This window comes from Podarcis muralis, chromosome Z (genome assembly GCF_964188315.1).
Source record: "Podarcis muralis chromosome Z, rPodMur119.hap1.1, whole genome shotgun sequence".
Classification (NCBI taxonomy): domain Eukaryota; kingdom Metazoa; phylum Chordata; class Lepidosauria; order Squamata; family Lacertidae; genus Podarcis; species Podarcis muralis.
Genome location: NC_135673.1, coordinates 48,378,569 through 48,403,097, shown reverse-complemented (window position 1 = coordinate 48,403,097; position 24,529 = coordinate 48,378,569). Strand labels below are relative to the sequence as shown.

General features: G+C 47.0%; 1 protein-coding gene and 1 pseudogene across 6 annotated transcripts in view; one reads left to right on the top strand and one right to left on the bottom strand.

Annotated features, from left to right (window-relative positions):
- The window catches only part of DOCK11 (dedicator of cytokinesis 11), a 144,138-nt gene that overhangs the window by 16,277 nt on the left and 103,332 nt on the right, over positions 1–24,529 (bottom strand). For 5 of the 6 annotated variants that reach the window (XR_013391387.1, XM_077922589.1, XM_077922587.1 and 2 more), the window contains 14 exons: positions 24,117–24,192; positions 23,612–23,724; positions 22,114–22,225; positions 20,721–20,787; positions 16,817–16,864; positions 15,900–16,042; positions 15,273–15,388; positions 13,611–13,748; positions 12,643–12,825; positions 11,493–11,606; positions 8,822–9,037; positions 8,671–8,728; positions 3,293–3,399; positions 2,700–2,822 (listed from right to left, as the gene is read on the bottom strand). Coding sequence is in view for 5 of the 6 variants with exons in the window: in XM_077922589.1 (XP_077778715.1) it covers positions 2,700–2,822; positions 3,293–3,399; positions 8,671–8,728; positions 8,822–9,037; positions 11,493–11,606; positions 12,643–12,825; positions 13,611–13,748; positions 15,273–15,388; positions 15,900–16,042; positions 16,817–16,864; positions 20,721–20,787; positions 22,114–22,225; positions 23,612–23,724; positions 24,117–24,192 (1,614 nt within the window). In the remaining variant the exon portion in view is untranslated. Of the gene's footprint in view, positions 1–2,699; positions 2,823–3,292; positions 3,400–6,680; positions 8,149–8,670; positions 8,729–8,821; positions 9,038–11,492; positions 11,607–12,642; positions 12,826–13,610; positions 13,749–15,272; positions 15,389–15,899; positions 16,043–16,816; positions 16,865–20,720; positions 20,788–22,113; positions 22,226–23,611; positions 23,725–24,116; positions 24,193–24,529 lie in introns of those variants that run through there. The other variant, XM_077922590.1, reaches the window with a different exon arrangement.
- On the top strand, positions 4,090–5,646 carry LOC144326201 (uncharacterized; annotated as a pseudogene).

Sequence of the window (24,529 nt, the reverse complement as noted above, 5' to 3'; positions counted from 1 at the left end):
TATCACCATCTGCAAACTTTGTTGTGGGGCTGAGAACCAACCCAAGGAGCTGTGCTTTGCCATCAAAGATTTACTTGTGATACTTTCACTGGAGAGTTGAGGATGGCTGTGCACCACTGGCTCAGAGTTGGGGCTGTTTCTGCATCATGAGCAGAGCTTGGGATTTGACCTTTCTCCCAGTTGTTTGACAAATGGGGAAGAATGAGTAAGTGTGTACACACACCGCACAAACCCTGAAGCAATTGCTCGGCTGTTTACCCCTCCTGGTCTTCAGCGTTTGGTCTCCAGCATTGATTTTATCATTCTTGGACACTGGGGACTGCCCGGTTGGCACTGATCCATGACAGGGCCTTTTCTTTGGTGGTTCCACAGTTGTGGAATGCCCTCCCTAGTGAGGTGCACCTGTCACCATCATTAGTAACTTTCACGAGGATTTTGAATACATCCCTGTTTACTTAGATATGTGGAGGCTGAATAATAACATACATGGCAACCCTAAGATCATCGGATGGAAGAATATTTTTAACTTCAACAGTTTCTAGGATCTTTAAGCTTGAATTGGTTTGAGATGTTTTAATTATAATTGTTTTTAGAATGTCTGGATTTGTTTGCTGAATTTGTTTTGTGACAACAGGGAATAGCCCTTCCCCCAGATTTTCATTGCACTTTATGGACAGGTATTATACTTAAACTTTTTGACCTATAAATTAAATTTCATAAATTATCTCTGCGGACCTTCCATATTGCTGTTTCTAAATCTTCTGTTGTTAGCCGCCCTGAGCCCGGCTTCGGCTGGGGAGGGCGGGATATAAATAAAATATATTATTATTATTATTATTATTATTATTATTATTATTATTATTATTATTATTCTCCATGATTGTTTGGGACTTTCCTTTTTTTGTGCATCCCCAAGCAGCACTGGAATTAAATTTATAGTCGAGTTATGTTATATGTGTCTTGTTTGTTGTTGTTGTTGTTGTTAACCTAAAATATGTATCAAGAAAAGTCTTTTCTTTTTTTAAGGAAAAGAACAATCTTTCACTGCTGATTCTTTTCGTGTTGTTGCTATAGCTTCTCGTTTTTGTCTCTGAATTGATATTAAAAACACAGAGAGGTTCATTTAAAAAAACCACCCAAATAAAGGTAGCAAGCAGTTGAATATTACTAAGCAGTTGAATATTGCAAAGGAAAGCCTTCACACAGCTGCCACAGGAGGCAGGGATGGCTACCCATTGGGATGGCTATAAAAGAGGACCAGACAGATTCATGGAGGAATAGGCTATCAGCAGCTACTAGCCTTGGTGGCTAAGCTCTCCCTTCACTGTCAGAGGCCTTTGTGCCTCTGAGTATCAGATGCTCTTGCACTCGGGTCCGGCTTGCTGGTTTCCCACAGGGATCTGGCTGGCCACTGTGAGAACAGGATGCTGGACTAGATATGCCATGGTCTGATCCAGAAGGGCTCTTCTCCTGCACTCTTCAATGTAAAGGCAAGCCTAAAAACTGCCAACATTTTGAACTTCTTTGTTCCTCCCTCCTTAGCTCAGATTTCACCTCTGCCATGAACTCATCAGGTAGCCTTGGGCATGCTGCCCTTCCTTACCCTCAATCTCCCACAACTTTGCTTTGCAATAGAGGGGATAGTACCACTTACAGCAGGCTTCCTCAACCTCGGCCCTCCAGATGTTTTTGGCCTACAACTCCCATGATCCCAAGCTAGCAGGACCAGTGGTCAGGGATGATAGGAATTGTAGTTTCAAAACATCTGGAGGGCCGAGGTTGAGGAAGCCTGACACAGGGTTGTTGTGAGGATTACAAGATATTGCATTTGAAGTGCTTTTTGCAGTTGGAAGCACAACACAAATGTTAAGTGTTGTTATTACTGAGCCTGAAGATCAGGTCTTGAAGACCTGAAAGCTTGCTCAGTACAAGCTCAGTATAAAAGGTAAGGGACCTTTTTATTTTCAAGCAGAGTGGACGGAATTTAACTCTTTCCTTATTTCTGCTTCTGCTTCAAGTTGAGAGGATGTTTTTGCGGGCCTGTAAGGTTTCTTGCATCTATACATTTTTCCTAAGAACCACTTTTTATCTTTTTAAGGAACTTTTAAATCTTAATTTAAAAAATTGGAGTCTCCTTTAACATACCATGCTATGCCTAGTGCCAAGTTCTGTACTTCCTTGAGAGATGTCAGGAGGCACTAAGGGAATTTTTAGGCTATTTGATGAAAGGCAGCTGGGATAAAATATCTATTTCACCTGGTGACTGCAGCAGGGTCTAAACGTGGGCATGGGGTACACTCTGCTTGGCCAGGAACTCTCCTCCCCACATGGCACAGGTTCCAGGGCGCAGCAGGGATGCTGTCACGTGTTAAGCTTCTCAGTCCGCATGAAGTTAGCTATGAGCCTTAAGTCACAGTTTTGGTGGTCATCCCCTGTATGGAAGGCTGCTATAATGAAAGGCTGATTTGGATTCCATGCCTTCCCTCCTGATGCTGTCCAGATGTTCCAAGGGGACAACTCCCTCCAACCCCAGCCAACAGCCTCTGTGGCCAGAGCGAATGGGAACTGCAGCCCATCAAACATCTGGTGGGCACCTGATTGGTGAAGGCTGTCCACTGACCTGAGGCAAATTTCTGCTGAACTTAATGGAGCTTACTTCTCAACAGATGTGCATATAGGATTGTGTTGTGAGCCAGTACCTCAAACTCGCGTCGTTTCTCATAGATTGGAATGATCAGCTTCGAAATCTCCGAGATGGTTTCATAACGCTCTGCTTTCCACAAGCCATCAACACACTGCTCCAATAGCTCTACCAGGACCTCCTGAAGGAAGAATTTTATTTAATTTTTTTTTTTTTTTAAAAAAGATTAAACAAGGGGAAAGTTGCTGGGATCATCGTGCTTTTTCTGAAGGGACAGAAATCAACACAGCAGAAAATGCAGACCAAGATCAGATGACTGTTTGGAACGGTTCCATCCTAAGAGCACAACCAGATGTTATTCGAATAGTGCGATCACCACCCAGCACATCCAGTTGTTGTTTTTTACTATTAAAAATATAGCAGGCAGATAATGACAATTTTCACTGAGACCACAGTAAATGTGTGGTGTGTTTGTAAACCTTAACCTTAACCCAATAACAGCCTCCCTCCAATCTTACAATTATCATCGGAGGCGGGGGCGGGACAGGGGGTCTCTCACTAGGACAAATATAAATCTCCCACCCTGCATGCTGGAGTCTTCATGAAAACTGCACACACACTCTGCTGTCAGTGTACAATAGCCTGCCTTACTTCACTGTAATGAACGTCCATCATCCCCGCGTCTTCTTTCATCGCCCCCTCTTCATCAATATTAGGTGTAATTTTCTTGAAAGATGAGCATCCAGCTGGAAATAGTTCTACAGTCAGAAGGAGAAAGATCAGTGGGAAGGGAACAAACCACATGGAGATTATGCATCTCACATTTTACCTGCCCCTGGCGTCACTAGCATTGACTGCTGTCTGTGTGTCTGCATTGCAGGGCATGGAATCTAGCTGTCTCGTGCATGATTTGCTCATTGTTTCATTTATTTACTTTAATAAATATTCCCACTGCTTTTCAAGAAAAAATGCCTCTTAAAGCAGCTTACAAGCCAGGAACAATGAAGTACAATTTACAACCATATGAAATCCTGCAAAAATCTCTTTTCTACATTTCAAAATAAACATTTTACAAACTTTAAAATATCCAATGACTTCCCTTCTTCTCCCTCCATGATTCATATTACATATCGTACATTCCTGCATATTTTACTACTATATGGCCATTCAAATCAATTCCCCACTTTTACATCAATCCAATATTGTTTACTCTGTTGAATTTATCTTAATGGTGCCAGAGTTTTCAGCTGTGTACAATAATTTTCCATATATTCAATAAATATTTACCTCTCTCCTTTAAATATAGGTTCTTCTTGCTCTCTTATTCTGTGTGTTAAGCCTGCAAGTTCTGCTGTCCACAACCAGAAAGGAAAGAGCGCAGCCATTGTAAAACTGTGTCCTGAATCCCCATGTTGGCAAGGTGGTGGTCCAAAAGTTCGTGATTGACCATGTCGAAGGCTCCTGACAAGCCTCAATCCAACTGCCTACGGAGATCATCTGTTAGGGTGACCAAAGCTGTCTTGTTCCCATGACCAAGGCCGATTTTTCATCCAGAAATCCACCAAGCTGTTCAGCAAGCGCTCTCTCAATCACCTTACCCAAGGGCACATCTCAGCCTGGCAAATACACCCAATTTTGCATGGGACTGCGTATGAAGTAAGGCTGGTGAAGGCTGAGGAGGGCAAGACTAGAGGGGTGCATTTGGAACCCAGGACTGATCCCTACTCCTAGTGTTTCTCCGTCCTCCACCAGTTGCGGACTGTGGGTCGGGGGGGGGGAGGGGTGGCATTGTTAATCCAGGAAGATTGCTCTTTCAGGGCTCTGCCATCACCATCGATCCCCGGCATTGAATGTGTTGGCCTGGTGTAGGGCACCGAGATGAGCTTGGCTGTCTGGCTGGTGTACCGGCCACCTAGTGCACTGGCAGCCACCCTGCTGGAGGTGATTGCCGGCTGGGCCTTGGAGTTCCCTAACCTACTGGTACTGGGGGACTTCAACGTCCATGCTGATGCTACCCCCTCCTCACAGGCTCTGGACCTGGTGTCTTCCATGGCAACACTAGGGCTCTCCCAGTTTGTTTCGGGCCCCACACATCAAGCAGGCCACACGCTGGATTTGGTCCTTGGAGCAGGTGTAGAAGTGATCATGGCCCCCTTCGTGGAGGTGCCATTGTCTGATCACTACGCTCTGAAAGCCAGGATTGACTTTCCACCCCCACCCTGCTTAGGTGGCGAGCCTATTTGGGCTCGCCCGCAGAGGCTGAGGGACCCTGATAGATTCCATCAGGCCTTGTGGGACCCTGCTCCCCCTGGCGGCTCATTGGGTGAGCTTGTTGAGGGTTAGAATACCCAGCTCCTGGCAGCCATCAATGAGATTGCACCTAAGCGCCCTCTGCGACCCCACAGAAACCGGGCCCCCTGGTTCACTGAGGAGCTCCGGAAAATGAAGCAGGACCTCAGACGGCTAGAGTGAGTATGGCAGGGAGCCTGCGACAGTGTGTCAAGAACATCATATAGGACGCTTATGAAAGCCTATGAGATGGCTATGAAAGCTGCTAAGAAATCTTACTTCGCAGCTTCCATTGCATCCGCTAGCTCTCACCCGGCACAACCTTTTAGTATAATTGGGTCTCTAGTATAATTGGGTATCTGGAAGGCCAGATTTAAATATGAATCTGACACACAGCTGTGAGGCATTTGCGAGCTTTTTCGCGGAGAAAGTTTTGTTGCTCCTCCGTGACCTCCCTGCCAATTTGGATACAATAACAGAACTGGAGGCCCCTCGACTGTTTCGGAGCCAGTATTGGACCACGTCCACATCGGATACTCCCAGCCAATGTGGACAGACTCCTCCGAGCTGGAAAGCCCACCACCTGTCCTCTTGACCTGTGCCCATCCTGGCTGATTAGAGCTTGTCCAGATGAGGTGTAGGCCCCCCTGGGTGACATCATTAATTTGTCCCTTGGCATGGGGACATTCCCAGGGGAGCTGAAGGAGGCAGTGGTGCGTCCGCTCTTAAAGAAAACATCATTAGATCCTTTAGATATATCCAATTACCGCCCAGTTTTGAATCTTCCATATCTGGGTAAGGTGATTGAGAGAGTGGTTGCTGAACAGCTTGGTGGATTTCTGGATGAAAAATTGGCCTTGGATCTATTCCAGTCCGGCTTCCGTGCTGGTCATGGGACCAAGACAGCTTTGGTCGCCCTAACAGATGATCTCCGTAGGCAGTTGGTTTGAGGCGGGTCGGGGCTGCTGATCCTTTTAGACTTGTCAGCAGCCTTCAACATGGTCGATCACGAACTCCTGGACCACCGCCTTGCCGACGTGGGGATTCAGGGCACAGTCTTACAATGGCTGCGCTCTTTCCTTTCTGGTCGGGGACAGAGGGTGGTGTTAGGGGAGGAGCTGTTGTTGCACCACTCCTTGGTGTGTGGAGTCCCGCAGGGCGCAATTCTCTCTCTGATGCTTTTAAATATCTTTATGAACCCCGTCGCCCAGCTTGTCCGGAGCTTTGGTCTGGGCTGCCATCAGTATGCTGATGACACCCAACTCTATCTGTTGATGGGCGGCCGACCTGACTCGGCCCCAGACACACTGGTCAGATGTCTGGAAGCTGTGGCTGGATGGTTGCATGCGAGCCGATTGAAGCTAAATCCTTCGAAGACAGAGGTCCTTTGGCTGGGTTGGGACAATATGGGGTTGGGGGGCCAACTCCCATCTCTTGCGGGGGCGCAATTAGTGCCAGCGTCTTTTGTCAAGAGTTTGGGTGTAATCCTCGACGCCTCCCTTTCCATGGAGGCGTAGGTTGCAGCCACAACAAAGGCGGCATTTTTCCATCTCCACCATGCTAAGCAGTTGGTCCCTTACCTCTTTCGCCCTGATCTCACCACTGTGATCCATGCGATGGTCACCTCCAGGCTTGATTACTGTAACTCACTCTATGTGGAGTTGCCTTTAAGCTGACCCAGAAACTCCGGCAGGTGCAGAATGCCACGGCGAGACTCCTTTCGGGGTCTTCGCCATGGGCTCACATACCAGCTGCACTGGCTCCCGGTGGAGTACAGGGTCAGGTTTAAGGTGCTGGTTTTGACCTTTAAAGCCCTATATGGCCTAGGACCCTCGTACCTACGGGACCGCCTCTCCCGGTATGTCCCATGGAGGACCTTACGGTCTACAAATAATAACACCTTGAAGATCCCGGGGCTCAGAGAGATTAGGCTGGCCTCAACCAGGGCCAGGGGCTTTTCAGCCTTGGCCCTGGCCTGGTGGAACGCTCTGCCACAAGAGATCAGGGCCCTGTGGGATTTGACATCTTTCCGCAGGGCCTGCAAGACGGGGTTGTTCCGCCTGGCCTTTGGTCAGGGCTCAGCCTGACTCCCCTTTTCTTTTTTTATAAGAACTAATATGAAAAAGGCCTCCCAGCATTCTCACAGGCCCATATAAGACCAGCGTAAACAGTTGGGCCGATGAGCACTTACTGTTCCCAACCCTAACCCTGCGGAAAGCCATCTACTTAGACTTTAATTTGATTTTGACCTGTCATTTAAATATTGTTTGATTTTATACTAATGTTATATATTTGATGTTAACTGCCCTGAGCCTGACTTCTGCCGGGGAGGGCGGGATATAAATAAAAGTTGTTTATTATTATTATGAGTATTATGCCTGTAGAAGCCCCTTTCTCCCTCCTCACGCCCGGGACTAAAGAGTCAGGTTCAGTTTTGCAGAAACCATTGTTTGCCTTCTATGAAGTACTACAGTCATGAATTTAATTTCTGACATTGCGAGGTGGAATGGTCCCTGGAAAGTCCATTTTAATCCAGTGCAGCAATGAACCGCAAACCACATGCGCTTGTTCCTTATTCTAGTCCAAATCCACAACAAGGTTGGCAAGGGTCCCACTTCTCTTTTTAACAATAAATAAATGGCACATACTTATGCATTTCTCCAGTACAAGTGTGTGTGAGGACAGAGAACTGTATTCACAAAGTGAAGGCATCAGGTGATGACAGAAATGTCATGTACATTTTCCAAAAAATACTGGGTCTTAGTCAACTCACTTTCCTTCATTGTAGACCCATTGAAATTAATGAACCTAACTTCATTAATTTCAGTGGGTCTATTCTGAGGAAAACCTAACTCAGTACCACCCACTATGTTGCTGAACAACTCCAAGCATGCCTGGAGAATGCGAACCATTTGGATACCTTCCAATCAGGATTCAGGCCTCATCATGGGACTGAAATAATAATAAAATAATAAAATAATAACAACAACAACAACAACAACAACAACAACAACAACTTGTACCCCGCCCATCTGGCTGGGTTTCCCCAGCCCCTCTGGGCGGCTTCCAACAGAACACTAAAATACAATAACCTATTAAACATTAAAAGCTTCCCTAAAGAGGGCTGCCTTCAGATGTTCATCTCTTTGACATCTGATGGGAGGGCGTTCCACAGGGCAGGCACCAATACCAAGAAGGCCCTCTGCCTGGTTCCCTCCCTGCAAGAAGCGAAGTTACAATTTAGCAGTTGCTAAATTGCTGAATTTCTACTGCTGAGGGGCTGGTGCTGCAGCCCTATAAGGTTAGGGGTGGAGGATAGAAGAATATAATTGTGGAGTTGGGAGGGACACACCTAGTCCAGCCCCCTGCCATGCAGGAATCAAACAATCCCTGATGGATGGCTACCCAGGCTATAAGACTATGTAGCTACAGCGTCATAACCTCACCCACCCAAGGTTCAGCTCAGCCTCTGCTGCCACTTTGCTCCCTCCCTCAGGCAGGTCCAGATCCCCCTGGGCTCTAACTTCCTCCATTGTGGGAATGACTCTGGCTCGAAGTCAGCAGAATCCAAAAGCAATCCATTACAAAACAAAGAAAACACAGGATGGTGTGCCAGCTTCAAGATGATGCAAGAACTGCAGAAACGAGCCCACACTCCACAACGCAACTGCAATTGCCCTGCAGCACGAAACAAACCTTCCGAAGTTCTGCACACTTGAAACTTCTTCAAAAACACTTACTTTTTCGATGAAGGAACTCTGCCACCAAAGCTGCAATGTGAATGTAACACATGGCTGCCTGCAAAACAATGCAGAGTTTAGTGCCATGAATAACCCCCAGCCCCACATGTCTCATCCAGGCAGCCCAGGGCCAGGCAAAGCAATGAATTACCTCGGAGAAATCTCCGTTCTTGAAGTGGATCTTGGCCATGCTGTCCAGCCAGGTCTTCCTCAGCTCTGGTGTGCTGGCGTAGGACTTGGCCAAACTGTATTGCAGGTCAACCAGCATCTCAGGGTCCTTCTCATGCTCCTTCATCTGAGCTGTGGCCATCAGCACTGTCCGGATCCTCTTGGTCAGGTCTTTCACTTCAGACGGAAAAGACGTCGACTGACATGAAAAAGCCAAGAGTCAGGGTGAAGGCAGATGTGAAGCGGGGGGCTGGGGGTGCCTCTTTACTGTGTTTGTGGGATTCAAGCACATTCTGGAACTTCTTGTTGGCCACTGTGAAAATTAGATGCTGGACTAGATTGGCCAATGGCCAGGCACAGCAGAGGCTCTTATTAACTTTTGTTTATGCATCTGAAATGGATGAATGGCTCCCGAGCACAACACTCTCACTTAAAAAACCCCAAAACACAGAGACATTTTGCAGTTTGGAAAGTGATGGGGAAATACAAAGAACAGTCTCCTTTGTGCAGCTGTGGACTCTCCTTCCTTGGAGGTTTCTAAGCAGAGGCTGGATGGCCATCTGTCATGGATGCTTGAGCTGAGATTCCTGCCTTGCAGGGGGTTAAACTAGAGGACCCTCGGGGTCTTCTCCAACTCTACAATTCTATGATATAAAAGCTTGAGCTAAATTAATTCCTAACAGGAAGATGTGTAAACTCCTCACAAGCAGATCAGGATGAATGCACAATGAATACTTGTGGCCATAATCGCCCCATAAACCATTAAGAATTAGTGCTCAATAAAGTGCATGGTTTAAGAATACAGGAAGCTGCTTCATACTGAATCAGACCCTGGATCCAGCTAGCTCAGTATCGTCTGCACAGACTGGCAGCAGCAGTCCAGGGTTTCAGGCAGAAGTCTCTCACATCCCTACCTGGAGATGTCATCAAGGATTGAACCTGGAATCTTCTGCATGCAAAGCAGATGCTCTATCACAGAGGTATGGCACCCCTCCCTAATCAGCTGCCGCATAAGCTTTGCACAAGCGAACCAGGGTAATTGAACTCTAAATAGGTTGTCTGGAGAAGCCTCTAGGGTCAGATAAGAACATAAGAAGAGCCTGCTGGATCAGGCCAATGGCAGGATTCAAGCACAAGTGCCTTCTCCCCTTCTGCTGTTTTCAGCGGCTGGTATTTGGAAGCACTGCTGCCCCAAACAAGAGATCTCCCAACTTCCAGAAGAGTTTATCTCAATGTAAAAGCAGCAGTGCCACACCCCCCCCCCCCGCCGCCTCATGCCAGATCTGCGCAACAGGGAGATGTTTACCCCTCTTTGCAGCTTCCTCATCTAAACTGCACCCCTCCTCCCAAGCTGGTATTAGTCTACCTACTTGCACCCCCCACCCCCCATTATGTGGAACTAACAGCAGAGTTTTTTGCAGGGGAGGGAGAGGTGACCGCAGGGCTGAGGAAAATTAACCAGTCCCATCAAAATGGGAAGCCCCCACACCTGTTCTTCAAAAGGTGATGGCTCCCCGGTTGTGAAATTCCATCCTAGTGAGGTGTGCCTCCCTCCACTGTTATCAAACTTCAAAGCACTTCGTGGCTGAAGAACACTTTTCCTAGCAACCTCAAAATCACTGGATGGAAGAATGCTTTAATTGTAATTGCTTTTAGCATGCTTTTAAAGGTAACTGCTTTTGGATGTTTTAAATTATACACGTTTTCAGGGATGAGCCAAAAGCACCCCACCACCCTGCAGTTTCACTACCTGTGTGCAGGGTGCAAAGCTAGGAGGCTGTTTTGGCAACCTGGGGAGGCATAAACAGGGGTGAATTGTGGGGTGAACTTACTTGCAGTTGATATGCTGCTGGTGGTTGGTAATCAGTGTCATTCTTGCCCACCACCCCAGACTGAAAACCTTAGCCCTCACTCTGATTTGGCTTCATGACTAAACAGAATTGTCACAAAGCCAACCCAGAGTGAAGGTAGTGCTTCCCACCCCCACTCTAGAGTTTTGTGTGGTGTTGGTGGCAATGAAGAAAATGATGTCTGTCAGCAACTAGGGACACCTCCCCTCCCCAACAAAATAAGATGACTGATGTCATCAATTGGTGTGGGAATGAACAAGGTGAGGTGTGGTTGTAGGTTTCATGAATCCATACCCCCAACCCTGAGCCAGAACTTCCAAAAAAAAAAAAAAATATGGCTCAGTTTTAGATGAGATCCAGATGTGATATTTTGCAGTGCCATTAAAAATAAGTCCAGAGAAAGGAGAACTTGAGAAAGTATCCGCAGGATGTTTGGTTGCAGAGGCAAATGCATGTAAAGCTGTCAGTCAGGGGGCTGAGTTTCCTGTGCCACTGTTACCCCCTCACCTGTCCCATCCTTTGCTGGACTTGTACTCCTGGATCTTTTCCTTCACGCCATGGACTTCAGCTGGGGTTCTTTCCAACCATTCATAAGCAGGATAAATATGCATCTGCTTTGCATGCCCAATGTCCCCAATGCATTCCAAGGTAGGGTTGGGAATGTCCCCTGCCTGAAACCCTGGAGAGCGGCTGCCAGTCAGGGTATGGAACTTGATAGGCCACTTGTCTGACTTGGCATATAGCTTTTTATGTTCCTGTTGGCCTGGCCTCTCTCTTCTTTTTGATTCGTTGAATCAAACTTACCTTCACTGGCCGGTCACTGTTGGCAAAGTTATTGATAATTGAGAGCGATTCTTGGAACCTTGACCCTCCGCTAAGTGCCACATCAGCTATCAGCTGGCTTACCGCAATAATGATCTATTGAAGAAGCAGAAGGCTTTGTTTTCAGACTTATACAGGCTGGAAAACCCACACCAGTCAACTGGAAATCAAAGGAATGCCAATTTTGCACACGCACAACCAAGTTTCCCCCAGGATGGTAGTCCCTAAACTGAACATTGCAAGAAAATGACCACTTAAATGAGAACCTCCTGTGAGCAAACTGGCTGCTCACATAGGGGAGGGTGCCCGCTGCAGCTCTGCACAGGATGATGCTCTGAGACAAGCTCCTTCCAGTTTGTGCCTGGTAGGGGCAGATGGTTCCCCTGGGTTTCTGTTTCAGGAATGAATAACTCCAGATGAGGGGGAGGAGGCACATCTACTCTTGGAGAAGGCTGCTTGTTATTACCTCTGGATGTATCATCATTTTAGATTGGCCTCCTTCTGATCAAGGGACATTGCAAAAATGGTGCCTTGTGCAGCTGGGAGCCAGTGTGATTTACTGGCTAGAGTTCTGGATTAGCGGGGAGAAGACCTGGCTTCAAATCCCCACTCAGGCATGAAGGTTGTGGGTGGGCTTGTGCCATCTCTCTCTCTCAGCCTTCCTGGCAGTGTTTCTGTGAGCATCAAAAGTGGGAGGGGCCTGTCAAATGATGTACGTTGCTCAGAATTCCTCGGAGGGGATGGAATAATAAATAAACGTGCCCACTCCCAGAACACCCTTCTAGCACATTCACAACTTTTTACTCTGGAGATTTAATTTACAAGAACAGCAGAATGATTCATGTGTTTGAACTGCATTAAAATATTTCACATGAGCCTATTCCATACCCTGCCTTTTCGTTTTTTGAAGAACTCACCACACACAGGGGAAATATATATGAAACCTCCATGTGCCTCTGTGGGAGCGAAACAGTTAACATAAAGTCGCATAAACAAACCTGGAAGGGAGCTGAGCTCTTTGCATGCAATGCTGGCCCCATGTGCCAGATCCTGCATTCAGCTCAGCTCGCCTGCCTTCGCCCCTCAACACCCCCTCCACCCACGCCCTGCCAAGACTTCCCCTTTCACTAACCTGGAGGTGGGTTCTTAGAAAAGTTTTCCGCTTAGTGAACTCAAAGTTATTTCTCATGAGGAGGTAGAGGAGGGCAGAGGCCTCATTACGGGTTGAGCTGAGCTTGGATGTGCAGCACTTGAGGACCTCGTAGCAGAAGGCGGCACACATGTTGACTCTCCCCTTGAAGAAGGCCGAGGGGAACTGGATGGGGTGGAAGGTCAGGCAGAGGTTAAAGGCAGGGCAGAGGCAGGGCAGCAAGAAGAACAACGTTCCCTTCTTAAAAAGCATGACAAGTTTCAGCTGATCATGTGCCCATCATGGTGGAAGTGGGCTTATAAGATTGGAAGGGGGGTTATAAGATATTGTTAATGAATTAGACTGATCAATCACTTTTTATTTTTAGACAAAAGTAGCTCAAAGCAGCTTAACAACAGTAAATGAACAGCACTAAAACCATCATAAAGAAATACCCCAAACTTGTTCATAGTTTTAAAGGGCAGGACTAAAATATCCCACTCACTGATGGAAGCCACAGGCAGCTAAAAGCCAATGTCCTGGTGGAAAATAAACAGGGTTTTTTGCCTGGCTCCTAAATATATGCAAGCATGTTGCCAGGCAAGCCTCCTTGGGGAGAGCATTCCAGAAATGGGAAGTCCCTGCAGAAAAGGCCCTGTTGCCACCCTCTGAGCCTCTTGTGGAGGAGGCACACCAAGAAGGGCCTCAGATGATGATCTCAGGGTTTGGGGAGTTCAGATGGGGAGAGGTGGTCCTTGAGGTATTTCAGTCCTGAGCTGTTTAAGGCTTTATAGGTCAAAACTTCTCAACGTGGGAGTAAAGTAGGAACCCCTCCACAAAGCTGGTGAATCAGCTGTGGTAAATAGAGGCTAGTTCACATCTATCTAGTGAATTGCTTCAGGATATCTCTTGGGAAGCAGTCCATAAATAAAATAAATAACAATAATCAAGAATCACTCTCCTTCACCTACCTTGTTGATGAAAGCTCTCAGAGAGGCAAAGACGTGCTTAAGGGCTGCTTCTGACTGCCCATTTTTGAGGAAGGCAATATGAATATCGAACACCTTTTTCATCAGTGGGTTGTGCCCATCGTTGTTTAAGAGCTGGTTCTGGAAAAAATGGGTGAGGGTTCATTTTGGTGGGCTGGCACAGCAAGCACATGTTTCCAGAAAACAGCTTATTGGCACTTGCCCCAGACTGAGCAGGCAAATAACACACCTCTGAATGCCTGCACCAAATTAGTGCTGAACGAGTACACAAGAGTAGGGGCCACAAATGGTAACAGAAAATATAATCTGGGTTTTTTTTGGGGGGGCAGCATTTTCTGGAACCAAGGTGGTACTGCTACATCACAAAAATGTAACTTAAAATCTGAACAGCAGCATAAGCATACTAGATCAGCCACCAATGCTCACTTTTAGAAGGCTGGCAAGGGTTTGGTTAGAGGACCCAGAGCAGTGGACTCCATGGGTTTCTAATAGGTCAGAAGAAAGCTGTGAAGATGCCACTTGTAACAATTTGGAAAGAAAGTCGCTGGACCTCACCAAAGATACTGGAGAACTAGAGAAGGCTGAGAAAATGGGCAACCAAAATGATTAAGGAGTGGCTTTGTTGTCTGGAGGAATGGCTAGTAAGACTGGTGGGGGGGGGGCATGATCCAGGTGCATAAAATGGGGAAAGTGGATAGAGAGAGGTTTTTTCTCCCCCTCTCATTACGCAGAACTCATGGACATCCAAATAAGCTGAACGCTGGAAGATTTGGGATAGATGAAAGAAATACCTTCTTTGCATGTATGGAATTCATTCTCACCAAATGTAATGATAGCCACCAACTTGAATGGCTTTAAAAGAGGGTTGCACAAATCCATGGAAGATAAGGCTATCAGTAGCTATTAGCCCTGATGGCCATGCTCTGCCTCCATGGTTGGTGGCAGTAGTGCTTACTGAGCAGCAGTTGCCGGAAGCTGCAAGAGGGGAGAGTCCTGCTCTTGCTCTCAGGTCCTGTTTGTGGGCCTTTGTGGCCACTGTGAGAACAGGAGGCTGGGCTGGACAGAGCCCCTTTGGCGCTCTTGACCTGCCTTGAACAAGGAGCACAAGACCCTTGCCACTTGCCCTCCAGTAAGTCATCTCTAGTGCACAAATTAAATCTTCCTCTCTTGTTTTATCCTTTTTTATAAGGGCATTAGACTCCTTGGCTAACTGCAAAGGAATGCCAGGCAAGCACCACCTGTTCTTCCCCTCAATAAAAAGCACATTAAAAACAAAAACACAAAGGGAAATATTAAACACCCCAAGTGGGAGGGGATGCTCCAGTTGCACAGGGCACCGTTGGCTGGCAAGCCCACTTTCTCTGCTATAGAAGGCAATCAGACACCCTTCTATCACCACAGGAAGCCTCAGTGAGGGCAGGAAGTCTTTCTGACAGCATGGTCCCTGAGCATCATGCTAAAGATAGTAACACAGGAGGATGGAAGACAAGGCATCCCTGTGCTAACAGAGTGATGGTAAGATGTGCCCCTCTTTGGCCTCATCCAAGAGACAGGCTCTTCCTAAAACAACACCAGAAGCCTGCCCAGCAGCAAGAGTAGGGGTGGCCAGCAAAGGGAACTCTTTGCCCAGAGCCCAACGCTTACCTTGAAGCAATGGGAGAAGAATGAAATGGTGTCCAGGACAGTGAGAGCAACCTCTGTCGCTGTGTTGCCCTCCAGCAAAGCCTGGTGCACAATGTCCGCCTCTGATGTGCCAGCACCTGTGAAGAAGGAAAAGCAGGATGCTGCAAGTGGCATTGACAGGTGTTGCTCTCCAGCCTTTTTTCATTGTAGAAGACAGCAGAAATGGATTTGCAGGCAGGGTTTAAATCCAGGCTTTCTGGAGAGCTTTAGCAAGGGCTATTGATGGTTTGAAAGGAGAATGTCTTGAAGCTACTATATGTGGGAACTGGGTTCAAGTCCCAGCACATCCACAGATGAATCAAGGTCCTGACTTGGGCTCCCAACTGTAACATGGAAGTCAGAGGCTGGAGGCGGAGTCTCCTAGGTGCATTTGCCCTGTTGTTGTTTCTCAAACACACAAATAGTCTAAGGCAGGGGTCTTTGTTAAGGGTTTTGGGAACTGTAGCTCAGCTAAGATGCTGCCAAACATGTGGTGGAAATTCAGGGCCCCCTCTTTCCTGTGATAGCAGCCACAGAAGCTCCCAGGATGATGCTGCAGTCCAGCTAGTGGCCACACTGCTTGCCCCTCAGCATCTTCTCAACACCTACTGTGGTTAAGGGTGAAGGAGCTGTCCAGGCTGCTCAAGTGCTGGAGACGGGTTTGCATGGCCCCAGCTCTGCTGCGGAGGGCTGGCATCGTCTGGGATTTCCGGTCAGTGCCCATGTGCTTTGACAGCCAAGCATCGTTGACCCTGAAAAAGGAGAGAGGGATTTTTGCTGCGTCATGTCATGCCTACCTGGTGCCAAACACAGAGTCCCCAGAGGACAAACCAGGCATGCCCTTGAGTAGCAGGCAGTGATTGAACCAGTGCTGAGGAACCCTGGGAGGCAAGCACACGGGGAGAGACCTGCTGGACAACCCTTGGAGCTGTCAGAGGAGCAGGTGGTGCCACCACCACCCAGTCCTTGAGAATGCCAGTACCAAAAGGTCCTGGCCGAAATGCAATGGAGCAGCATTTGCTTATGGACCCAGTGTCAATGTGTAGCTTCTGTGTAAGCAATCAGTGGAGCTCCCTTATGACTAGCATTTGGGGCTAGTCACAGGGGGTGCTCTAAGGGGCTGCAGTATATGAGGTCTCCCTCTTGAGCCTTCCAGTTGCTCAATAGCCACCGGCTCCTTGATCCTTGCATCTGGTTCTGGTTCCCCCTCCGTGCCGTGTTTGTGCCTTGCCTGTGCTTTTGGCCTTGAGCTGTTGCTTGACCCAGCCTCCGGGTCACATTTTGGACCCAGTCCAGTTCCCTGAGGAGGACCTTGGCTTGTTGAGACCATGCCACATCTTGCATCCTGCTCTATGGGGCAAGTCTTTTGCCGAGACAATTCTAGGATTTTAGGATTTTAATGTTGCTTTTCCAGTTTGCTTTATCCATTACAAAGGAAGGAAGGAAGGAAGGAAGGAAGGAAGGAAGGAAGGAAGGAGAGAAATGGTTCACTTCCTCAACTCTGCAGATCATCACTCAAATCATACCTTGCAATGTTTCTTTTCCCCACATATCTGAAGTGAAATAAACACACTCTAAAGAGAGGAGAAAAAAATCCATGTAAATGTCATGTGCAAGAAGCAAACGTAAAGGAAGGATGATCTGCTTGCTCCCCATCCGCTCTGAGTCAGATCATTGATCTATTTGCCTTGGTATCACCTACTGGCAGCAGCACTCCAGGATTTCCCCAGCCCTGTCTGGAGGGAATTGAAACAGGAAAATTGTACATGCAAAGCAGGTGGGTCTACCACTGAGCTATACAAATTTTATATATATATATATATATATATGCTTTCGTAGATTTTCACGGGTATAGGAATGCAGGTTTTGGTGTCCTCGGGTGTCTTCCCGTGTAAAAGTTGGGGTGTCTAGGCGACGTTTCGACGAGGTCTCACTCGTCATCTTCAGGCTGGTGCTTTCGGCTTCTTGTTACTGGAACAGAGCAGGATCTCAGTGTTTGAGTTCCTATAAATGGTTTGAGTTCCAGATACAAGCGTGACGACACATCCCGCTTGCCAGACATCTGGAAATTAGCCCTCCCCACAAAAACTGACACCAGATCCAGAGGCACACAGAACGCCATCACCAATCAACCACACCAGACCCAAACCCAGACCCTCTCCACAGATAAATTACAGACACCATCCAGTAGCCAAACCATGGTGGCACCTCCGGATGCTGCACCCCCCTGCAATCCCTACACAGATCTGGCTGGCACAGGCCACAAAACCACAGCTCGCCCCTATACACGAAGCCAAGCCAGAGCACAACTAAATGCAGTACAGCCATCTTCTCAGAAAAACTCTTCACAAAGTTCAAGAGGTCAAGACACAAAGGCTTTAGCAACTAATCCACACCTAATGACCCACCTAAGTGGTACTCAGGATATCACTCAAGAAATCACTCAAGATATCCCTCAAGCAATTAAGGAACAAAAGAAGAAAAGGCACACTAGCCTGGGAACTTCCTCTCTGCCCAGAACATTGGAGGCTATACACCACACCCCTCAACAGTATTTATAGGAACTCAAACACTGAGATCCTGCTCTGTTCCAGTAACAAGAAGCCAAAAGCTCCAGCCTGAAGATGACGAATGAGACCTCGTCGAAACGTCGCCTAGACACCCCAACTTTTACACGGGAAGACACCCGAGGACACCAAAACCTGCATTCCTGTACCCGTGAAAATCTACGAAAGCAAATATATATATATATATATATATCGGCTTTTTTTGTAAAGAGGTTAAAAGCACTTTATTCTGGTTGATGAGGACACTCTTCTATTTCCTCCATTCGTTCTCTTTTAATTTTCATTTATTAGGATTAGGAATGGACAATTCTGTCAATCTTTGTTTTCTCAGTACCCATTTTCCCCAGTCTTAGGTTCAGTTCCCCATATTTTCACAAGAGTTTATGATTTTTTAAAAAAGGCCCACATAAAAATTCAGCATCATTTTAGTGCTGATCGCTCTTAACATATGCATTTAATGCTATTTCCCCTAATATAATGCAATTTAATATATGCAGTTTTATGCACATTTTACCCCAGTAGGTGCATTTTTGTACACATTATTTGGCTGGAGAACTACATTGCAAACATTGGAGAAGTGCAGATTTCAAAAGACAGCTACATTTCTGTTTGCATGTATTGTTTCAGAAAGCAGAAATTAAGTAAATTCGCTTTTAAATGTGAACTGAATCGAATTTCTCCCACTTCCTTAACTAGGACACTTTCCTTCTTTTCGCACCCATTAGGCACCACTAAAGGATATCCAGGAGGCTACCTGAGCAGTTTCCCAGGTGATGGAAAGCTGAAACCTCAGCAGGGGAGGGTGCTTAGCGCTCCCCCCCCTTCTTCCTGCCTATTAATTTATTGTTGTATGTAACATACTTACAACCTGCTTTTTAAGAAAGGTATTTTTACAACACTGCTTATAAAAATGCGTAGCAAAACACAACAAGGAAATATAGTTTTAAACCATTTAAAATATCAATTCCATACTACTGTTGTTGCTTTTTTAAAAAAGAAACGCAGCACAAGAACAGGAGAAGCTAAACACACACAGAGCCAGATTGCAGCACGTTTCCGCAGCCCAATTTACATTGACCTCTGAAGGCCACAGAAAAGGACCAGGTTTACATGAATGCATCCAGGAATGAAGCTTGCCTAAATGAAGTTGCAAACAACACACAGGCCCTGCATCACTTCCCCTAAGGGCAAGAAAAGAAGAAGCTGGCAGGTGGATTTTGAGCAGGCAAAGAGCAGGGAGAGGTTGTCAGCAGTTCCTTCTTCCTCCCTTCCCCCTTGCTGTGCCTCTGCTAAATTGGTAGCCTCCCACAACTGCTTTACAGTGCTGCTATTTTTAAAAAAGAAAAAGAAAAAAATATTTTGCAAAATTTATAAACGACTTGACTGTAAAAACAACCACCTTGACATGGTTTACAATAGTATAAAATAAAACGTTGAAATTATCAATAAAAAGCTGTTGAAAAACAAGTATGAAAAATATTCAAAAGATTATTAGAATCAATGGTAGCTAAAAAGAAATAAGGCAGGTGTAACTACTAGATGTCTGGACAGCCTTGCTTAAACAAGTGCTTCAAGAGGTGCAGGGCGAAGGCAGCTGCCTGATGTCAACAGTGGGTGCTGCCACTCTGAAAGATTGCTTTCTTACCAGAGCTAGTATTATGTGGCTCCTGTACTGGTGCCAGTTCTGCAGATTGAAGCAGTCGAGTGGGCACATGTGTGGGTAAAGCAAGCCCACTGGTAAACTAATCCAAAGCTATTAAGGGCTTTACATACTAGTAGTGACATGTTGAACTTGGCCTGGTAGCCAATTAGCAGCCAGTGCAGAGCTCTGAGCAGAGGTGTTATGTACTGACAGGTCCTGCTGGCAACCCTGCTGCAGAATTCTGCACGAATTGCAAGGGAAGAGCCACCGGTGCCAGAACAAACTGTGGTTAAGCTCTACCACGCTTCCGGTCACTGAGGCTACAAGCGTCTCCAGCACAATACTGAACCCAGGAACACCCCCAATCTGTGCGGCTTTCCCTCAGGAAGAGGGCGGTCCTGTCCAGGGCAGGCAACTGACCAGCTTCCTGGACACAGAAACCACTCACCCACAGTACCACTGTATTGCCAGGATTCAAGCTCAGATTACTTTCTCTCATCCATCCCACTACTCAGTCCAGGCCCTGCACAGCCTCTCCTGATTCAAACGTTATGGAGAAATAGAGCTGAGTGCCTCCTTGCCCCCAACACTTATAACAGCCTCTCCCAGTGAGGATAAAATAGCGCCCTGAGGCACCCCACAACAAAACCGTCATGGGGCCAAAAAGTCCTCTCCCAATGCTACTCTGTGGACTTGGTCCTGTAGGAAGGGCTTGAACCACTGTATCACAACTGCACCAGCTTTCATTCAATGGAGCTCTGCAGGAGGATACAATGGCCAATGGTATCAAAAGCAAGAGAGAAGCAGGAGCAAACTCCCTCTCGCCCTGTAAAGGACATCTATCCAAGGTCAACTCAGTCCTGGGCACAGGCCTGAGCTCAGATGGGAGCAGATCTCAATAGTTTGTGTCATCTAAATATGCCTGCAGCTGCCCCACCACAGCCCTCCCCCTCCTCCTTTCCCAATAAGGTGGTATTAGAGTCTGATCCATCATTACTCCTGTTATCGGTTGATGCCTCCTCCCATGTGTACTGCTGAACTTAGACCTCTGATTTCCAGACTGGGAATGACACAAGTCATTGATTTCCCAGTGGAATCCCAGAGATTTGTAGTCTGGGTGGAATTCTTCCACTTGGAAATATCAACTTTCTCGCACCCAACGACTTTTCCTTTCCCTTTTTAAGATGAAGACTCTCAAACAATGAATAAATAAAAACTTACTCAAGAAGAACGAGGACGTTCATCAGTTCCTGGGGGGATATTTTGTTCCAGTAAGATAACAAGGTATCTGAAATAGAAAGGAAAGACAGCTCAAGGCGCCTGGTGCCCTCCCTCCCTCCAGCCCAAGTACCAACTACTGGGAGCCCTCCATGAAACGGAAATTATCATGAGTGGTGGAGGGGTGTGACCACCCCTGCATGAGTCAGAGGAGTAAGGCCTTCAAACATAGACATACTCATGAGCCCCATGGGGACATCTTAGGGAGGCTAGTTGGATTAGGCATGGGAGCAGCTCAAGCCGAATGATCTGGGGGAGGGAACGAGCAGGGTGGGGACAGAATGCGTCTGGTCCGTTGGACCTCTGAGCTTCCTCTGAGCTTCCTTGAAAGGATGCCACAAGCATTGACTTGGACCCTGGAGAGGGACCCAGCGAGGTGTCTGAAGAGAAGCCTGGTCCAATGTTGCCTCATGTTCCTTTCTTGCCTCTATAACTCCCTCCCCTGCTGGGTGCTCCTCTTAGTGAGTCTCCATCTGCAGAGGGCAAGGCAGAAGACAAGACAGACTTTGAGCAGGTGCTGTTTCCCTCCCCGCTGTCCAGGATGTGGAGACACCAGTGCAGAGAGATGTCCCAGGCCCAACACACTAGAAGGCGATCTGATCTGCTTGGCTAGTGCAAAGGCGCTTCTCGCTTGCTACACCAATGCTGTGCTTGCCCTGCTCCTTTACGACAGGAATTCTGGGGGGAGGTCAACTGTTGGAGGAGCATCTTAGCCTGCTTAGCTTGTTGAGACTTTAACTGCTTTGAGCTTTATTAAATTTTCTGGCCAAAACTGCAATCTGAGTTGAAGTTCTTTGCCTAGCGACAACCAGGAGTCACCTTCAATGTTACTTTTCAGCCAACTCACATATCAGAGCCCTGTAATGACTCTAAACGCTAATGAGCAAATGTATGGATCCCAGGAAAGTAGATCATGGTCACTTTGGTCTTCTTCCTGCCATGCTGCTGGTGCGCTGAGTTAACTCATGGCTTGGCTTAGAGGAGGGGTTCCCAAACTGTGATCCATGGACTACCAGTGATCAATGAGATTCATTCATGTAGTCTGCAGTGTCTCTGCATTAAATATTCTTACTGATTTTTAAATTGCATTTTAAGTGCTTTTTAAATTTCACTGTGTTTTATCGCACCATCGCTTGAATTTTATGGAATTCAAACTGAAATGCAATAAAATACAATGTAATAAATAAAAGAAGCAATTGAATACAATTAAAAACCACCCAGCACAACATATTACATTTGCTGCAATAGGCAGAAAAATCACTAAGTGGCCCACCCGTGTTGCAGTGACACTGGGAAAGGCCAAGATACCCTTCTTGGACACAGCAGAGCAACTGACCTTCAGAAACCATTTTAATGATGTAAAGGTAGCAGATGAGGAGGCTCCGGATCTCGTACTGGTCCAACCGCCCGAACTGGGAGATGCTGCTGCGTGTAGAACTTCTCCGCATCTGTTTTAATCATCACATGCCAAAATTGGAACAAGAAAGACAGAAAGAAAGAAAAGAAAAAAGGTTGTTAGTAATGAAGTCCCAGAAGACTAGCCACATGGATCTGTCACATTGTTTAGATTTTAGGGCTTGAAATGGACTCAAGGGCTGAGGCAGAGTCCTAGTCTAGTGAGCTACTTGGGGTGGTGTGCATTCAAGGCTCAAACCCCTTTTTCAGGCACGGAAGGGGGTAAGCATGGAAACATGGGCCCCTGTTATTGTTTGGAGAACAATATGGAGCCAGTGGACTGGCCAGGCCTGGTATAAATACAAGGGGGCTGTCCTTCTACAGAGAGGGCCCTTTGGTGTGCCTAGGCTCCCCTCAGGCTCCCACCTGGGGCCTTTCATCTCTGGCTCAAGCTCCACCAAGTGGCCTCAGAGACACTCCCATGGAGAACATTCCCTCCAGCTCTCCATTCAGGCCCCAGCCAGTCCTGATAAGGGCTGACCCTGACACCGCTCTGGTGATGCCTAGCTGAGGGGGAAAGGAGGGATAAGCCCCTCTCATCCCCTCATGACATGCTTCCCCTTCAAGCTTCAGACTCAGCAGCTGCGTTGCACAAAAGGAAAACAGAAGAATTGCAGCTCAACATGGAGCTCTGCTCTAGAGCAACATCTGGAGGCTAGGAAGCAGTGTTGTTTACAAATCTCAAGAGCCACTGCAGAAGCAGCAGCAGCAGCCACTGTCTGCATTCTCTAGAGCTTTGGTGGCTGGTCCCCATTTGGGCCTGGAGGGGTGAAGGGCAGAGCAGAGAACAGGAGGTGGAACCAAGGTTCACAACAGATGTAACTCAGTGACTTGGAGCAGGGGGAGTGTGGCTGGCCCTGTTCTGCAGAATAGCATTCTTCCTGAGATACAACAGACATCCACTACCTGCACTTTATGGGAGCAACTGAAGGTGGTTCTTTCCGAGATGGATAACGGAGTCGTTGCCACGAGTGTCCACTCGTTAGGGTTTTAGCCTTGTTTTAAATGTACTTGCTGCTTTTGTGTTTTTATCTGTTTCTAATCATCATGTGTAAATCATCTTGATAATGGTGGTTCAGAAGGTGATTAATTAATAAATAGATGGTGATGAATCATAGAATTATAGAGTTGGAAGTAATAATAATAATAATAATAATAATAATAATAATAATAATAATGGGAGCCAGCTCTAGATGGAGACACTTCTCCCTGCACCCCCACTCTCACATTTTCTACTGGTCCCCCTCCTGCACCTTTAACAGCATGCAGAAATTAAACAGGTGAAGTTATTCACAGCATAGCTCTATCAATGCTGGGAAAAGCCTGCAGCCTGAGCTCCTGTGTGTTTACTTAAAATAGTTCTGGAATATTGGCATTACATTTTCACTGGTGCTGCATTGCTCCGGAGAGCCAGCTGCCCCTTCACTGCTGAGGGATCCTTTGGAGTCTTCCCTCTTCAGGGCAAGCCCATTCTGGAGAGCCGTGCCATAAACTGTAAAGAGAGGAGAAGGTGGTTGCAAGTCAGTTTGCAGGGCAGTGCCTCGTCCCAGCTCAGTCCAGAAATGAAACAAGATTCTTTCTGAGTTGGAAAAAGTCCACATTACACATCTGTGAAGTGGCCCATTCTCTGGGCACATGGTCAATCCCCTTGCAAGCACTCAGTATTCTGTGGCCACTGACCAAGCATGGCTGAGTACTTAAGCTGTTCAAGACCATTCACTGGATGTACAGCATAAGTGGGATTTGACATCTGGAAGCCAATGCTCGTATCTACAGCAATGTACACCAGTCCCTTTTCCCAAACTCAGGAGCCTCCTCTGGTGGAAAAAAATGTAATTCTATATCCCCAGGATGACTGCCACAGACCGGTACTCTCTTGCTTACGTGAATCTTTGTCGACGATTAGGCTTGACCTGTTGGAAGGCAATGTGAAATTGCACATGAACTCATCTCTGGATGCCTGGTGGGGAAATGAAAAGATGGAAAGGTTTTGGAGGAGGAGGAGGAGGAGATGTTGGCTCATGTTCAAGTCCAAAGCATGAAGAGAGTCAAAAGAAAACCCGCCACCCCATCAATCTTGGGTTATTAGTCATGACAGAGAAATGGAAACCCCACAGACTGACTGGATTGCTGAGTGAGAAGAGCAGAAGAAGGCTTTTGCCTCTGCCTTTAACCTTCCCAAAGGGAACTAGGTCACTGCAGCATGATGGGCCAGATGGCCAGCAAAGTTCTTCTGATGTTCTGCCTCCCTTCCAATTAATGTGCACACTTCCCACATTGCTGGTGCTGGAAGATGA